General features: G+C 41.0%; 1 protein-coding gene across 2 annotated transcripts in view; it reads left to right on the top strand.

Moving 5' to 3' along the window:
- Window positions 1–19,434, top strand: part of LOC148037456 (Ikzf5 (DUF668)) — a 37,536-nt gene that overhangs the window by 9,249 nt on the left and 8,853 nt on the right. The window contains exons 3-7 of one of the 2 annotated variants that reach the window (XM_087676405.1): window positions 798–890; window positions 991–1,081; window positions 18,303–18,396; window positions 18,521–18,618; window positions 18,747–18,774. In XM_087676405.1, coding sequence (XP_087532531.1) covers window positions 798–890; window positions 991–1,081; window positions 18,303–18,396; window positions 18,521–18,618; window positions 18,747–18,774 — 404 coding nt within the window. Of the gene's footprint in view, window positions 1–797; window positions 891–990; window positions 1,082–18,302; window positions 18,397–18,520; window positions 18,619–18,704; window positions 18,775–19,434 lie in introns of both variants that reach the window. The other variant, XM_087676404.1, reaches the window with a different exon arrangement.

Here is a 19,434-nt window from a genome sequence, read left to right as displayed (position 1 = left end):
AGTGCCAAGATAAAGTTGACAGACTGCTAATGTGGAAGTGATGTTTGTCTTGACTCTTGAACAAGTCAGTGATTTTATAGTGACTGTTGAGAACTTTAAAATACATTAAATTCTTCTAAGGAAAATACTCACAGTAGTCAAATGAAAAATGGTCACTGCCTGCTGATATTCTTGCTTGGACATTATTTCACGAAACTGTAAAGGATGTTGTGGGCCTCTTATCTCAAATGCCCACCTTGAAACAGACTGCCTGCAGTCCTTTTGAGAGTTCATTCCATTACTGCAGTATGTTTTCAAATTGGCCAGGTGGGTTCTTATCTTATACTGTTAGATCAGGGAGGATGAGGTTATCAGGGTTCCAGAAGTTAAAACCTGGATCATTCTAGGTAAGCACATTTTGCTTGGCCTAGTTGAAAAAAATGAAATATTGAATTTACAGTTCATGTTCTATAAACTCAATGCAAGCAAAGTGCTTGAGCAAAATAGGATTATTCAGGGCAGAAGGTGACTCACACCTTGGTGATGCTGCTTTAAATGTTTGAAGGGTACCAGGGCTTGGTTTTTGTAAGCTGATCCTCATCTAGCAAGGTGTATGTAGTCCCTATGCTATAGAGATGCATTTTTAGGGTATCTTTGGTGACGAGTTATATGTTTAGGTCCTGAGAAAAAATGTATGCGTTTTTTATGTCATGATATTCATGTGTTCATTGCCATCATAATTCACAACAGTATGTAAACAATATTCAATACATCATGTTACTATGACAGCTAGGTTGATTGGGGTTCTTTTTCTTCAGAAACGAGCTACGAATATTCTCAGGTGAAGTGGTTCGATTTGGCAACCATTGTCGAGATCCCCAATGGCATAATTTAGATCGAATGTTTGAAAAGTGAGGCTTAGTTTTTTCTTTCACCTACCCCGCCCCCCCCCCTTCCCCGGACAACAGCATCTGCCTGTTGCTGATAGGTGTTAACTGTATTTTTTGATAGGTTGGGTGCAGATGTAACCGTTACAAGGTTTTCAAAAGAGGAGGCTGAAGCAGAGATGCAAAATCTCATGTCTCTAGCACAACACACAGCTGTATGTAGCTTTTTTTTCCATATATAACTGGTGTTGGAATTGGTCCTTTGGGAACTAGTAGGCTGCCTGGCTTTATGATTTTGGTATCAATAAAATTTTGGGAGGTGTGTTGCAGGTTCTATTTTTCCTTTACTGAATGCATTGGATTTTGAAAATGAAACTTAAGAAGTTCTGGTAGGACAATTGGCTCAAAAAACTCTATTCTAGGGACCTGGGGGAATGAGCATCCTTCATCCCCAAACTTGGCACTTCCTTTATGAAATTTGACTTTGGCTCCCATGGTCATCAGCTGTCTAGCCATAAATCTTCAGACAATGACCATAAAGACTACCTAAAATATCCTATTTGCCCAACCCACAAATACTAATACATAAACTCACTCATGAGTTGACTAATCTGCTAATATCCTCTTAGATCATGGGTGATCTGATCTAATACAATGATATGATGATAATTACTCATCATAGTTTAGACAACAAAGCTGAGCTTGCAAAGCATTGGCTACTCCATCAAACTCGAGGAAGTTTATAGAACACAATCCCTAGAAGATGAGCCTTTGGAAGCATGGATTGCTTGTGTTGAAGTTGGTTTTGTACCTCTGTAACACAAAGTAAGGATGATTGGATAGTATCCTTTGGCTCAAACATCATTTGTTGGAGCTGTCCATAGAGGGTAAGTTGTAACTGCACACAAGGTCAAGGGAGCCTCATACGACATCTAAAAGTTTTCCAAGACCCATGCTGCTGAAAGTGCCTTGCAAGAGGTGATTGCTGGTAGAACCTCTTTAGTAGTGTATTGAAGAAGAGTAGAATACACACGGGTATCATTGGAATCATATGTAAGCACAGCTTCTTCATGGTTATCTTGGTCCCCATCATTTGGAAGACGAGCGGGAGGTTGAGGCCGTTCAATAGCTCGAGAAGCCACGTAGCATAATTGTTTCTACACTAACCATGCTTTCATGACATCACTCCATGCTAAGTAATTAGGGCCGTGAAGTTTATCATTAGTAGAATAGTAGAGAGGTGATTCCTAGAGAGGATAGGAAGAGAATATAAAGAAAAGAAGAGAAATACAAATAGAGAGTGAAACATTTTGCTAGGATCTTGTGTGAGTGTTTAACAGAAAGAGGAAAGTGGACATGAGGAGGAGGAGACAAAGAGAATGCAAGTGAGAGAAGAAATAATGTGATTTCAATGGTTGAATGTACAAGGCTGCAATGGTCAGCCCAAAACGCAGCTCTACATGTTAGTGTGAGTGTCAGATGGTAGTAGGGGGATGAGAGAATGAGGAGGGCTGGTTGCTGATCACGAAGGATCAATGGTGGATAATGGATAATGAAAGTGGGAGGGAAGGCTCCCTATATGTGGGTGAAAAAGAGGAAGAACCCTAAATGTGATCAAACCCTTAAAAAATAGCCAAAAGTGCACAAAAAGAAATGTACTAACGTGCTCTCCATCTAAAGTGTCTAAAACACATAAAATGATAGACAAATACAATGTTAGAGCTCTTAATGTCCTCGTTTGACTCAAATTGAGGCTCATAGACAAGAGATGACTACACAAGGTACACACGATTGCTAACACTTCCTCTCAAGATCTTGGATGTGGTGGAAGGCCAAAGGAGATGTAGATCCATGGGTGACAAGAAGAGTGCTAGTCTCGATGTAGTCCGTAGATGGAGAAAGTTAGCCAAGGAGCAAGACACCCTCTCTATATAAACAATCAATCAAACAGAAGGCCACCTAAGGACAACAAAAATAGAGAGGTCTCGAATGGATCACTCTAGAAAATTCCAATCAAGGATGGGTGAGCCAAGCCTCTAATCCAAATATGAGACGATAGTGAGGAACTATCAAAGGCGCCATAAGTTGCATAGAAACACTAGGGACCAAGGGCCAAGCAACAAGGAATGGTGTGATTGTTGATTTGTACAAACATTTCTTTGAAGGACCTAGTTGTGACACTTCTCTTATATCTTCTGTCACCAACATATGATTTGTCCTACACCAGTCTTCTCGCTTTTGGTAGCCAGGAGACTCACTTGGAAGGAGCTAGTTCAATTGGTGCTTGAGTAGGATGCGTGCCACAGTCATTGCGGAGCTCGTGCACATGGCCTTGCTTATGCGTTTTTATCTCCAAGTATAGGACAAGCTAAGCAGAAGAAAGGGAAGAAGAAGTTGGAGTTATCTTTCGACTTTAGTAGCTTCAACCGATTCCATAAAGCTGTGGACTCCGTAGTCACTCCATCATGATGATCCACGGTAAGTTGGAGTATAGAGACTGTAACAAAATCCCAAAGGTCACAATATAGTGACGGTAGAGGCACGAAGATCGAGATAGTCAGTCATTACGCGTAGCGAGAGATAGAGAGAGTGAGCACATGTTTAGGTACAATGACGAGTGTGTACCTTTAGGTTTTTAGATAGATATATATGTGTAATTACAAGTGCTAAGGGTGTGTTTACACCTGAGTAAATTTAAAGACACGAGAGCCTTTATTTCCAACAGCCTTACACCTAAAAGCAATGTGCCTTAAGAGGAGAAAAGAATAAGCTAAGTCTAGGTATGTATAAAACTGAAATACATATATCTATCCAATCCCCATCATCTGTCGGCAATGAGCAAACCGCTCTACTGGAAGACCCTTCGTGAGAAGGTCTACAGGATTATCATCTGTATGCACTTTGAGAAGTTCAGTGCTCTTGCTATCACTTCATCTCTAATGAAGTGATACTTCACCTGTATATGCTTTGTCTTTGCATGAAAGACATGATTCCGTGCTAGTATGATAGCACTCTGACTATCACAATGGAAAAGAGGTAACTTTGTAATACCAAGCTCTCCCACCAGATGTGAAAGCCATAAAGCCTCCTTGCATGCCTCAGTGGCAGCCACATACTCTGCCTTTGTACTAGACAATGGAATGCACTTTTGTAGCTTGGAGATCCAAGAGGCTGTTCCTCTTGTGAAAGTAAACACATACCCAGAAGTGAACTTTCTGTAATCCGCACGACCAGCATAGTCTGCATCTGTAAAGCCAACAACATATGTTTTCTGCTTCCCAAAGCAGATGCACAACTCCTTTGTGCCTTTGAGGTATCTCATAATACCTTTCACTGCATCCCAATGCTTCTTGCCAGGGTTTGCTATGTATTTGCTAACCACTCCCACTGCAAAGGCAATGTAAGAACGTGTAGCAATCATAGCATACATCAAACTGCCAACAGCCGAAGCATATGGTATCTTGGTTATTTCAGCCTTCTCATCATCAGATGTAGGGCTGTCCTTTGCACTGAGTTTCACATATGGAGGCAATGGAACCCCAATTGTTTTTCCCCTCTCCATATTGAAACACTGCAAAACCTTGGAGATATACTCTTGCTGAGATAGATAGAGTAAGCCTTTTGATCTATCTCTGAGTATTTGCATGCCAAGAATGTGATTTGCATCACCAAGATCCTTCATGTCAAAGATGCCATGAAGACTTTGTTTCAGTGAGTCCAAGGCATGAGTATCCGTGCTAGTAATCAGCATGTCATCAACATACAAAACCAAGATAATCAGGTTGCAATTTGCTGCCTTCTTGGTGTACAAGCAGTGATCCACTTGACTTTTATGAAAGCCTTGAGACTGCATGAATGTATCAAACTTATGATACCATTCTCTTGGTGCTTGTTTCAGCCCATACAAACTCCTTTTGAGTTTACATACCATCTTTTCTTTCCCTTGTTCAATATATATATGTCCTCATGGAGATCACCATGTAAAAATGCAGTCTTTATATCCATTTGTATAAGCTCCGTATCTTCAACTGCAACCAAGTCCAAAATGGTTCTCAATGTAGTCATCTTGACTAGAGGAGAGAAAATCTCATCAAAGTTAATTCCATGCTCCTGCTTGTATCCCCTTTGCAACCAATCTTGCTTTGTACTTTGGTGATGAACCAAAAGTGACTTTCATCTTGTAAACCCATTTGCATGGAAGTGTTTTCTGCCCTTTAGGCAACTGCACCAAGTCCCAAGTGCCATTTTTCTCAAGAGATTCCATCTCTGACAACATGGCTTAATACCATTTCTTGCTATCTTGTCTGTCCATTGCTTCCTTGAAGCAAGACGGTTCACCACAGCCTACCAACATGACATAATCAGCCACATTGTTTGCACCAGGAACAAATTTGTCAGGTTGTCTAGTAACCCTAGACGATCTCCTAACCCAATGGTCATTGTTTGCTAGCTGTTCTTGCAAATTTCTATTTTCAATGTGCTGTCTTTGCATTTCAGCTTGCAAATCAGCATTAACAGCTTGGTGTCCTGGCTGTTCCTGCACATGTAGTGGCTCATTATCATGGGCAATAGTTGGTTGATCATTTCCAGCATCATTTTTTGCATTTACAGGTTCATTTATAGCAGGTATTTGCTGCTGTATAACGGGCACACTTTGCTGTCCAAAAGGTATTTCTTCCCGGAACATAACCCTACAAATCTCCTTTGTCTTTTCAGACTGTTTATGCATGTGATCTTTCCGGAAGATAACGTCATTGCTGGGTATTACTTTTCTTTTCTTGAGATCCCATAATCTAATCTATACCCCATTTCACCCTCGTCACCATATCCTAGGAAAATACATTTACGAGTCTTTGGCTTAAGTTTGTTGCGTTTTTCTTTACGAATGTGCACAAAAGCCTCGTAGCCAAACACTTTTAGGTGAGCATATGAAGGTAACTTGCCCAACCACGCTTCTTGGAGAACAATCCCCCCCGAAGACCTGTTTGGTGACCGATTAATTAAGTGTACGGTTGTCATAACAGCCTCTGCCAAAAAACCATGGGGTAATGCAGTACGAGACAACATTGTACGAACCTTATCCTGTATGGTCCAATTTATATGCTCTGCAACTCCATTTTGGGGTCGATTATAAGGGGCAGTGAGCTCCCTCTTTATCCCTTTGCTGTCACAAAATGCTAGAAAGGCCTTGGACACATATTCCCCACCATTGTCAAAGTGAAGAAACTTAAGTGTCTTATCTGTCTGATTTTCATCCAATGCCAAGAATTTTTTAAACTTGTCAAGCACTTCATCCTTGCTACGAATAGGATAAACCCATATCTTTCGTGTAGCATCATCGACAAAGGTGACAAAATATTTCTTCCCCCCTAAAGATAATCCTGGCATTTGATATACATTTGAATGTACTAACTCTAATGGAGAAGATTTCAAAGAAAGAGACTTTTTGTGAGATGTCTGTGCATGTTTACCATAAATACAATGATCACAATGCTCAAAATCAGCATAACGAAGACAAGGCAAGTAACCCAAACGAGAAAGCACTTTCATTCCTGTTTGACTCATGTGTCCCAATTGGCTATGCCACAAAGAAACACTTGGCTGCTCGGTCACGGCAACAACATGGTCACGCACACTAGATACATGAAGTGGATACGAAGTATTACTCTTGCAACCTATGGCAATAACCCTAGATCCCTTATAGATATTCCATTTTCCATCACCAAAGGTGGTATGAAAACCATCATCATCTAGCCGCTTTGTGCTAATCAAGCTTTTCTTGAGCTGAGGTACATGCCGTACATGCTGAAGTGTAAAGACAGAGCCATACTGAAGTTGTGACTGCACGTTGCAAATACTTGCAATCTCACATGCGTAGTTGTACCCAAGATGGACAAGACCATGTCGACCCCCTGTATAGTCAGAGAACCACTCACGATGAGAGGTGACATGAAAGGAAGCACTTGAATCAAGAATCCAGGTATGCATGTCATCATCTGTATCTGCAAGTAAAGCATATGCACCAAAGTGTGAAGAGACAAAGAGTACGTCACTCCCACTATCACTGTCATGAGTGATTACATTCACCTCTTTAATTTTTACACTGCTCTTCTTAGGTTGAGTATCTTTCTTCTCTTCCTTGTTATCATCTGTTTTCTTGCCTTTTCCTTTCTCTTTCTTCCATTTGTAGCAGTCACGTTTAAAGTGACCCTTCTTGCCACAATGATGGCATGCAACATCTTTGCCATGTGATTTATTGCGTCCCTTGCTATCATATTTGCCTTTCTGCTGTGATCTGTCCCTAGTATGCAAAGCACTAGAAGACTTACTAGATCAACAAACAAAAGGATTACATTAGAATTACTCATAGCAGTCTTGAATGTATCCCAACTCTCTGGTAAAGTACAAAGCAAGAAAGTAGCCTTAAATTCCTCATCAATCATGAACTTCAAGGCAACCAGCTGGTTGAAAATAGAGTTAAACTCACTCAAGTGAGTAGACATTGTTGTATCATCTTTCATACGCAAATCCATAAGCTTTCCAGCCAATACACTTCGCTTGCAGCACTCTTTCGTGCGTACAGTTCTTCTAGTCTAGTCCATATAGCATATGCAGAATCCAAACCTTCTATATTAAACAGCAAGGCATCAGAAATCGATAGCTCGATGGTTGAGCGTGCAAGCTCATTTAACTCATCCCAATCGTCCTGTTCCATATCTGCGGACTTTGCCCCTTGTGTTTTGATCGGCTTTGCCTGCTTCTTTGGCAACAAGATATTGTAGCATTGTTTTTGCCAAACTGCAAAGTTATGTGCTCCTTCAAGCTTCTTTATGTGCATCAGATCACTATTGTCATTGCTGCCAGCCATGATTTTCAGCCCAAATGTGATTTAAAAAAAAAAAAAAACAGAAAATGCAGACCCAAAACTGTCACCCAAGTGACCAAGGTACAAACAAGTACCAACTAGCAATAAATGATCATGTAGAAGCACATATTTCAGATCTGTAATTAAATTTTCAGAAGCACCAAACCATGTGCTACAACATTCCACAACTGATTACAGCTGTTCCAAGGGCATATGCATCACATTACATGAGAAATCCCAAAATTTAGCTGCAATTTTTGTTGTATATGTACCCACCGGCATAAAATTTACGAATGTTCAAAAGCCCCACAATTTTGTGCTCAAAGCATCAAACACACATCTGCATTTTCTCTGTCATGCTTAGAACAAGTCAATTTTGCCAAAATAGAGCGATTTCAGCAAAACCCCCAAATTTTACCAAGTGTTGATGTCCAAATTGCGTGGAATTCAACTTGCATGTACATAAACTGACCAAATGTTGCACAAATTTTGCCCAAACTGCAAAAGCCCCAAATTGCACGAGGTCCAATGTGCATCAATGTCAAGAAATTGGGTAAATTTCAGCCCAATTTGTGCATGTACATGAAAAACCCCAAATGTTGGGGTCAAAATGTCACAAATTCCTGTAATTTTTGAGACAAATAACGCTGTTGCATCTTGCTTGTATCAAATCTGGATAAATCCCCAAATTTTCAAAGTCCTGCGTATACTAATTTCAATGAAATTGAAAGAATTTCACTAAAATGTGAAAAGCTCCAAAATTCCTAGGCAAATGTGCACCGACTTTGCAATTTTTGAGTCGATAGTCACTGACAAGCATGAACTATGTCCAATTTGGAAAAAGCCCCAAATTTTTGGCTCGAATCCTCACAAATCTGTGATCTGTGCTTTTGGCGTGTGAACTCTTGTCAAGGAAGAGGATATTAAAAAAAAAAAGATTTGAAAGAAAATGCTCAAAAGAATGACGGGGCGGGGGGGTCCGTTGGCTCGCCAGCACGTCGCGTGACGTTGACGCCACTTGCCTGCCTACTCGCGTTGGCGGCTGTTGGACAGAATGCTTGTCACAGGTTTGTCACGTCGCTAGTCGCCTAGTCGCCGGCCTACTGAAACGTGGTGCCCGCCTGTAACTCGCCTGCGACTACTATCTGGTCCACGTTCCGTCGACCTGCAGTTGCCTAGTCGCGAACAACTAACGCCTAATTGCCTTGTCGTTGCTGGTCTGCAGCGTGGTCTCTCCAGACACCTGCCTGTTCACCTGGTGCAATATTTTGCTTGTCTTTTGCACGGTTGCTCAGCTGTTGGTCTTCTTCACGGAAAGTGTGCACAAAAGTCAGCTTTGATACTAGTTTGTAGTGACGGGAGAGGCATAAAGATCGAGACAGTCAGTTGTTACGCTTAGCGAGAGACAAAGAGAGTGAGCACGTTTTTAGGTACAATGACGAGTGTGTACCTTTAGGTTTTTAGATAGATATATATGTGTAAGTACAAGTGCTAAGGGTGTGTTCATACCTGAGCACATTTAAAGGCACAAGAGCCTTTATTCCCAACGCACAATTGTTGAGGAGACAGTCCATGCGGTATGACCATAGAGGTTAGTTCATCCCATCTAGCTTGTTGGATGCAGAGAGAGAGGGTATGGCTAGCACTTGCATAGAAGATGCCATAAATGCCAATCGGGGATTAGAAGCCTTGGAAGAACATAATGGTAAAGAGTTGCAAGATGATGGTTGGTTTTAATGATCCCGAATCACATGATCCCGAATAGAATGCACGTTGGCCATAGATGTCCTTCAATAAAGTACCTGCAAAAAAACAAAGAAGATGCTGTCATCGGAATAAAGGTGTGACTAATAAGAGGTGTCCTTGGGATAATTGGGGTCCATTGGGCCATAGTACAGAAGAAGACTAACTGAGGCAAGGTAGACGGAGAGTATCGAGTGTTGAAGGGAAGACACAATGCCAGGTAGAGAAAGGGAGCTATAAATTCAGAGGAAAACAAGTCTTCAACTCGGAGACAACCAATTGAGGGGTTGGTAAAGGAGACTAGGAGTGCTTAAAAATCGAGTCTTGCTATAAACACAAATCTACCCTAATGTGGGCTTGCAATGGAGGCCGCCCTGCACCAAAAATAAGTCATTGTGGTCAGCAAAGACCAGCCAATATGAGAACGCAACAAAGAAAGAAATTTATCTGGTTGTACGTAGGCTGCCCAATAAAGAACACGTACTGCCCAACTTGCAAATGTGTCGCCCAAGAGGACTAATGACTTGTTTGCACAAAATGCAAAGATACATGGATTGCATGCACAAAAATAAAAGTAATGCAGGCCTAGTTTTGCAGCATGTGTGATGGGGATTGCGAGCGATTAACATGAGGGTTTTGGTGTTGCCGAGCCAATAGAATGGCCGCTCGAGTGCAATATTGGTGCCACTTGGCTTGGTAGATGCTACCCAAGAGCAAAACACAAATCTTCCTTGATAAACGTAGCCCAACAAGGGGTTGGAAACAGGTCGCCTTGCCTTGTTTGACTCCAAGCACAAGGTCTGCAGCACGTGGGGATGACACATGGTGTCATGAGGACATGTATTTTTGAAACCTCACTTGACATATGGATTAATTTTTAATCACATGGTTAAGTAAATGTTGCACATGTGAGAAGTAACTAGGGTTAAAGTAAATGGATGAGCCCAGGACTTGAGGAAATATGGGATGTCAAAGGCAAAAGTTGCCATAAGTTATGCCGCACAAGTACTTGGTGGTATATGGTGCCAGTTGTTGGCCTAGGTTTTTCATTTGGCCATAAGTGTCAGTTGGTGACATAGTTACAAGAAACGCCGTTTTTGGCGTTTTAGAAACGCTACAACGTTTCTAGAAATGAAAACGCCCAAGAAACGACGTTTTTGTAGACTGCGATTTGGGGCAAAACTTTGGCCCGAACGTGAGCGCCCCCCAAACTCCCACATTCCAGTCGACTTTTCATCTAGCTACGTTTCTTCTCTCCACTCTGTCGGGCCTGCTCCTTTGTCGACTGAGGACTCCATAGCCACGCATACACACACATACTCTCTCTCTCTCTCTCTCTCTCTCATATTCTATCTCAAATTTCTGTGTGGTTGTAGGTTGTAGCCTGTGAATCGTGATTCTAATTCGTGAAGCTGTGACTATCTCACACTGTAGCGTGATGCTCTCTTGTGTGACTGTGTCTTATCATTTATGGTCATTGACTGAGGACTCAGTGGACCGTCACCCATGGTGTTTTATGGATCATTAGTTATCAACTTATCTTTTATACTCTTGTATCTTTTTTTCATGATTCATGAATATGATCCAGCCTCCAAGTGTTTTTGTGATTCATGTAGATCTATTATCATGTTACATGTAAATTGTAATGATCTAATATTTAAAGTGTGATCTATGAATATCTTTAGAGTGTGCTTGGCACTTGCCAATTCAAAGTTTAAGTATATTGTATGAATCCTGATGTATCTTTCGATTTTGGAAATTGGTGTAGGCTATAGGTAACAGGTTATAGAAGTTAGGATTTAGGACCTCCGACCTAGTATGATGGTATCAAATTTCAATGTCAATAATCAATTGTATGTTAATCATGTATGCCAAGTATTTCTCGAAGTGTGGCTTATTGTCATCTATTATCTATATTATATATTAAATCGGGGTTACATATTTCCTTGTATCTCCGTTTTCCCGCTTCCCCGTTTCTTCCTCGAGACGAAACTCCGTTTCTACCGTTTTCCGGCCATTTCCGTTTCGCCGTTTTTGAAACTCCAAGTAACTATGGTTAGTGATACTAGAGAAGTGGTGTTTAATGGTACCTTACGCCAAGCTAATAGTCAAAGATGGCGCAGAGATACTTGGGAGTGGAAGATGTCTAGCCAATTTAATTATTGGCCAATCAAATTATTTTTTAGGGCATCGAAATAATTATTAGATTGATTTTCATTATTTAAAGACTGAAAATTAATATTTAATTATGGATAATGTTGAAAAAACCATTTGGAAAGGTTACCATTTGCCAAAAATACTCGTGCAAGGCTGAAAAACGTCTTTAGATGCCAGAGAGAGGCATTTTTAGTATACTCAGTCTACAAGAGTGAGGGAGGAGATGCTGCTGGTCTGATATGCAGCCATTGGAGGATCTTCTGAGGCAACCAGGGATAAGAGAAGACCAATCAACAACAAGTGACAGCATCTACAGGTTGTTGAGACAAGGCAGTGTAGTAATGATTGATTTTCTTTAGTTCTTTGCATCTACAAGCTGTTGTGGCAGGGCATCGGCTGCATTTGACTGATTTTCAGTTATTCTTCGCGACAAAACTCTGAATTTTCTCTCTCTACAGCTTTCTCTCTGATCTCCCAACCATTTCACAGCCTCGCTTCGAAGATCGCAGCATTTGGACCCTTTGGAGGTTGAGAAATTGCAAATTTCTCTGCTGTAAACCCTAATTTACAATAGGAATTAGGGTTTAGCAGCAGCCTCGGGAAGCGTGCGAGAAATTGGAAGCTCCAAGACTTGGATTCAATAGGGCTGAAGGTGAATATCAGCTAAATTTAGGTGGAGGACTCACTAGCCATTGAATTTGGGGCATTTCGATCGTTTATGAAGTGTGTGAAGGCCAATTAAGTGCCCGAATCAAGGGGCAAAATAGATTGAAGACTTGCTGGTCACTTTGGACAACAAGGGGAGTTTGAATTGCGAAGGGGATTGGGAGAATCCCATTGTAAATCAACTTCTTCTTTAATAAAGCTAAAGAAATACGGAAAGGGGCGCCAATTTTTGGGCCAATCGGGTGTGTATCGTCCAAGATCAGTAGGTAAATTTGTATTTTCAGATTTGCATTAATTGTTTGCTGCTGTAATTAAGTTGTTATTAGGGATTTACCATCCATCGACGGAAGGAAGGCTGGTTATACTTGGCAAGTTTTGTTGTGGATAGTATGCTTCTCTTCGAGATCCTTGGCTCCCACACGTGGTTGTGATACTATGTGAGAGTGTGCAATGGAAAGAGGAAAGTGAACATGTGGAGAAGGAGACAAATAGAACGTAGGAGAGAGAAGGGACAATGTGATTGCAACGGCTGAAGGTACAAGGTTGCAATAGTCAGCCCCAACACACAACTCTATGCATCAGTGTGCGTGCCAGACGGTTGCAGGGGGATGAGAGAATGAGGAGCGTTGGATGATCATGAAGGATCAATGATGAATAATGGATAATGAAAGTGGGAGGATAGGCTGCCTATATATAGACAAAAAAGGGAAAACCCCTAAATGTGGGCAAACCCCTAAAAATAGCCAAAAATGCACAAAAAGAAATGCACTAATGTGCCCTCGATCTAAAGTGTCTAAAACACATAAGATGATAGACAAATACAATATCAGAGCTCCTAATGTCCTTGTTTGACTCAGACCGAGGCTCACGGGAATGAGATGACCACACAAGATATACATGACTGCTAATAGATCCAACTTGCATATGGGACGCAACACAAGCCATATCCATGAATAAAAGGGAGTGGACATAAGACTCTCCTTCTAGCCATGGAGCCAAATGGGCTCACCTCTAAGCATGGGAGCTAGCAGTACTTGGGGTCATGACCACATCCCAAGGGTTGGCGTTCCACGACTACCCTAGTGTGGAAGTATCCTCAGTGCATTTGCACTAAGTCACTTCATAACCATTGTGACCAATGCTATAGTAGCCATTCAGATGTCCAAGGACATAACACTTCCCCCCTTATGAATGATTGTTGACCTTAGCAATATCCTTAGGGACTAAGTGAGAGAAATGACTTTTTAACGAACATGCCGATTCGAGTGGGCAATATCCTCGAGCTGCGGGATGCCCTTAATCAGAATAGTCAAATTACCTTGTCCCAATCATTCTTTCCAATGACTAATGTGAAACACATGGTGAACTCCGATTTTTGATGGTAAATCCAGCTCATAGGATATGCTACATATCCTCTTGGTAATTTGGAAATGAACACAATTCCTCAAAAATAATTTATAGCACTTATTGGTAGTCATCAAATGAGAGTCCTTTGGCACTTCAAGGTAAACCCACATACTTTCCTAGAGCTCTTGAAGAGTAGTATGTTAGTTGGCATAAAGCGTGGCATAGTCGTAGTGCGTCTTTATGCTTCTCTAGCAACTGTCATCATCTCTTGCACATCGTGTGGAAAGTTGACTACCGATTGCATTTTTATCTCCTTGAGTGCGATGGCAATTAGTGGTTTTGGCTCATAATTGTACACTATAATTGGTCGTCGAATGCTTAGCACTATTATAAGCAAACTCAATTTGAGGAAGATCATACTCACAATCAGATTGCCTACGGGAGACATGCACGCATTATATCCTCCATTGCTTGATTTGTCCTCTTGGTCTATCCGTCGGTTTCAAGATGCTCTAAGGACAAGATGGGCAACTTAGTTTTCCTTGCCAACATGTCAATACCAAGTAGGTCAACCTATACCTTTTCGGCATCAAGACCATATACTAGTTAGTTACCTGTTTGAGGCATACCTCTAGAGTCACCACACTACGTACTTTGATGTCTCATGTAGCATCTAGTTTCCCCCATTGCTATCCTATATGATTGGCTTATCTCCCTCCTCATCAAGCTATCCATCCATTTGTATCAACCAAGCATGTGTTTATGGATGAGACTCTTTTTAATGGGTTTAACTTTACCACTTAGTCTAATTTGATGTGGGTCTTGGATTCCCAAGGCTTGTGGGAACTTGTTGAGGGGCAAGAACCTTAGCTTGATCCACGTTGGTTCTCATATGAGGTAGTTCACTCATGGAAGAGAAAAAATGCCATAGCCATAGTCAAGTTGATGCAGGGTCTTACGTTCGAATTTCACTCTAAACTTCAAAACCTAGACCTTGCCTCTAAGCATTGGGCACATCTAGATGATTGCTACATGGCTTGTGATTGTATTCAATATATTAATCTTGACCATGAGCTCCAAGACTTGAAAGTCCTTTAGAGGTATAATTGGATTGTCAAGTTGATCAAGTTATTAGCGATTGCTCGTTGAATTTGCTATAGTTGGCCAACCCAAGTTGTTGATGATCAAGTCACTTTTTTATTCATGAATGAATTGCCACAAAAATACTTCAATATCATTAGCGAGTTGTCTGATAGCCTTAGTGACCCACCTTTTATGAGTTTGAGTGTCAGCTATTGTGTTACTTTCGGTTGTTTGATTTATTCTATAAGAAACCCCAATTTTCCTTTTCAAAGGGGCCTTGACTTCCTAGAAGGTGAGGCAAGGTGGTGGAAAGTAGTTAGAACAATACCAAGACCGAGTCGGGTAGTGAGGGGAAAAGTAATTCCCCTCCAAGATTGAAACCGAATAGAAAAATGTCCCCAGAAAGAATAGGTACCATGAACATTTCCAAAAGATTGGCCATTTTGATGACAAGTATCACTCAAAGACCAAGGGCAGTTTGTTGAAGATGAAGACTAGAAACTGAGTCAGGGTAGTGAGGGGAAAAGTAGCAAGGTGGCGGAAAGTAGTTAGAACATTACTAAGACTGCGTTGAGCAGTGAGGGGAAAAGTAAACCCCCTCCAAAATTGAAACAGGATGGCAAAATGTCCCCAAAAAGAATAGATACTGTGAACATTGCCAAAAGATTGGCCATTTTGATGACGAGTATCACTCAAAGACCAAGGGTAGTCTATTGAAGACTAGAGACTCTCTTACTCACCTAGGAACTCCAGCACATTAGATGAGGACACTTCAGCCCCATCTCCATAGTCAAGAGGGGGATCATCCTCCATCCCAATATGGTAGATCTGTTGCTTACATGGTAGTTGGACCATTTTCCTCGTTAAAACCAAGGGGTTATTTGATTGGTCTGCCATTGCTATTGTTGGCCTGCTTATGTTAGTTATGTCAGTCTGCCATCTCTTGGTTGTGAGCTGGTGTTAGAATCTGACGACACAGACATAGGATCTTTGGGAGTTTAAGTGCATTTTCTTTATTTGTCGACTCCTTGTGTGCCTTTCAAGGCGAGTTTTTGCTTTTCATAATCTGCCTACACTTGCTAGTCATTGTCATTGTCATTTGGGATTTTTCCAAGGTCTCCCTTTTTTTTTTTGGCATTTTTCTTCAATGGTCAGCATTAAATGCTGGTCGGTCAACTTTTTTGGCATGTGTAGGTCGGCTAGGTTTAGGGATTTATGGCTATTTAGAGCCATCCCCCCACTTGGCAAATGCACACACTCTTCAGTCTTCCCTTTGCAAGTGAACACTCTGACACTGCATGCTTGGTGCTGCTAGCATCATTAGCCTAATCTGGTGCCCTCACTAACACTTTGGGTTGCAGCTAGGGACTGATCAGTCCATCATCATTGTACCAACATTCTTCTTCTATCAGTGCAGCATTCTTCCTTCATCTTCTGCTTCCTCTCTCTCTTTGTGCTTCTCTCTATGTTCGTGTTTCTCTTCCATTGCACATTTACATAGTATCATTGCCTGTGAGGACACAGTCTAGGGATTTTTTTAAAGAGTAGGTTTTCCGTGTGGAGGACCAGCCGAGAGATTCAAAACACAGATTTTCAGCGTTTGTTGTATTCACCACTTGTTTAGGTGGTCCAATCTTTGTTCGTTGGCCTTCTAGCTACCAGGCGATTCCCCCTTAGGACGTAGGTGACAACATCCAAGCATCAAGTGGCCCTTGTTTTTTATGTTTTGCTGAAAACAAAAATTGTCTACAATAGGTGACAACTTTTTGGCAGGTGACAACTTCTTGGTGGTATGTGACAACTTCCTAGTGATAGGCAACAACTTTTCCTTGACAAACAATGCATCTATAGTCCTTGTAGTTGATTGCCTTTTGTCTCCTATGCTATCTCCATCCAAATGCAGCTTTCTCGGTGATTGTAGGATCGAAGATGTCTTGGTGGTATGTGACAACTTCCTAGTGATAGGCAACAACTTTTCCTTGACAAACAATGCATCTATAGTCCTTGTAGTTGATTGCCTTTTGTCTCCTATGCTATCTCCATCCAAATGCAGCTTTCTCGGTGATTGTAGGATCGAAGATGTCTTACCAGTTCACAAGCTTTGATGACTTTGAGAAGAAGCTTCTTTCCAAACACTATTGAGCGGAGACACGGCTATTGTGATTCATCCATGGGCACAAATTTGACTCATACGGTCAAAAGCCCGAAAATTTCTTTGCTCAAATTGTTTAAATTGCACCAAAGATAAACTCTCGAGTAGATTCCACAATCCAATTTCACCAAAATTTCACAAATTTTGCAAAAGCTCCAAATTTTTCCGGGGTCAATGCACTCAATTTGCATAGAAATTGCATTGCAAGTACATACCAGGACCAAATTTGGCACAAATTTTGCAAATTTTGCAAAAGCCCCAAATTGTGCGGGGTCATATCTGTCAAATTTCTAGGAAATTGTACCTATCCCACTGCAATTTCCACAAATACATAAAAAGCCTCAATTTGTGAGACCTGAATGTGTGCAAGTTCCACAAATTTTACTCAGCTGAGTAAAATCTTTGGACATATGTTAGAATGCCCAATTTCTGGGAGCAAATGCATGCCCAATCTCTGAGATTTGTCAAACTGTGCTTACACGCATGTGATAGCCTGCCAAAACTTACCAAGGATAAACCTTTGAAAAATAAAACATGAATTTTTGTTAGAAAAGAATGTTGAGTGCCGATGGCTGCGCTCAACTCGTGCTAGGCCTGGGAATTGCCGCCAATGTTGCCGCTTGACTGTCAGGCACTTGCGCTTCCCTACGGACTTGCAGACCTGCGACCTGTTTGATGCCTGACCTGTGCCGTGACGCCTGTGACCAACTGCAGCCTGCAACATGCTCAAGATTGCGACTTGTGACTTGTGCACTCGAATTGGCCTCTGGAAGCGCGCTTGTGATAACTTTAGCTCTGATACCAGTTTGAAGTGACAAGTACACGGTGGAGATGCGATATTCAGCAATGGTAATGGTTGCATATATATATATATATGAGAGAGAGAGAGAGAGAGAGAGAGAGGGAGGTGAGCAGCAGTAGAGAGTAGAGAGTGTGAGATGCTCGATGTGTGGATACAATAAGTTGTGTACCTCTTTTAGGTTTTTAGATAGATATATGTAAAGCACAAGTGCTAAGGGTGCATTCAGACCCGAGCACATATAAAAGGTACCTATTCCCAACATTACATATCTATTTTATGATCTAGCTGTACAATAAAAAAAAGGGACATCTATTATGACATGAAAAATGGTACATAATGTTAATGATTATCTATATTCCCTGTGGATGTTGAAAGTTCTGAATCTCTGTAAATATGTATTTAAATGAGCTCACATGAGAGACATATTATCTTTCACTATCAAAAGGAATGAACCATTTCAACAAGATTCTGATCCTATTTTTGAGGTGTTGGTCATTTCTACTTTTTAGTTCTGTTGGTTTTGTCTTTTTATTTCTATTGTTGCCGCTGTTGGTTTGTGTTTATACTTTTCCATTTGCCTTCAAACTGTAACCTTATCCTTGCCTTCTGTTTCCTATTTAGGAGCTGTATCATGAACTACATGCATTGGACAGATTTGAGACTGATTATCGACGAAAGCTTCAAGAAGAAGAACTATTCAGTAATCCTCAAAGAGGTTAGTAATTCAAGAGCCTGTTGAAAATATCAACTCTTTATACGACTAGTCAGTCACCTGAAATGCATTGTGATCATATTGCTTCAGAGATCGCTCAAGCATTTGTGCATCTTTTGAGTTGCAGGTGACAGTCTTACCATCCTTAGAAGCGAGTTGAAAAGTCAAAAAAGGCACGTGAAGAATCTTAAGAAAAGGTCCTTATGGTCTAAGATCTTAGAAGAGGTAGTGTGGAGTATGTACAGCTATAAGATTAAATTCAGTAGGTTGGATTTAAAAGTTTTTTTCTCAGTTTAACCATTGTTAACCAGGTCATGGAGAAGCTGGTTGATGTTGTATATTTTCTTCATCAGGAAATCCAACAAGCCTTCAATGATACAGGTACAGTGGTTGAGCTTACTGGACTGATGTACGTGTTCTGTCTCTGTTTAATTATTTTGTTTTTGTCTTTATAAAATGGGTATGCATAAATGGGAGAGAGCAGCAATCATTAAATGCTTGCTGAAATATAGGAAGGATAGTTTGTGATACAAAATACAAGGACCAATAACATTTTGCACAAGATTGTGAGAGCTATGTGCATAGGGTTGCATATCTGAAAGCAGCCTGAGTTAGGTTTTTTTTCCTGCTGCTCTGAATGATGCTTCTTGTATTTTTCTCAACATATTAGAAACAGCAGTAGCGGTGAAGTGGCATTCATAGGTGGGAGATGAGAACAGCAATGATGTGGAATCTGAATGCTTGCTGAAATAAAGGAAGGCCAGTCGGTATTTCAAAATGAAAAGAATCTAGAATACGTTGCACAACATTGTGATAACTATGTGCATATGGTTGCATATCTGCAGGCAACCTGAATTACTACAGATTTTGTGCTGCTTCTCTGAATGATCCTTTATTATGATTAGATGACCAGGGTATGAGTAACAAAGCTCTCATGGAGGCCAATCATCAGCTGAGAGAGCTGGGACTGCATTAATGTGAAACTGCAAACATGACAATACATGGGTCAAGTTGCTACAACAGTTGGCTGGTGTTAAAAAG

Source organism: Lygodium microphyllum, chromosome 4 (genome assembly GCF_053477565.2).
Source record: "Lygodium microphyllum isolate KBCC chromosome 4, Lygodium_microphyllum_v1.1.10, whole genome shotgun sequence".
NCBI classification, from domain to species: domain Eukaryota; kingdom Viridiplantae; phylum Streptophyta; class Polypodiopsida; order Schizaeales; family Lygodiaceae; genus Lygodium; species Lygodium microphyllum.
The sequence above is the reverse complement of the archived record's forward strand: the minus strand, read 5'-3'. Positions and strand labels throughout refer to the sequence as shown.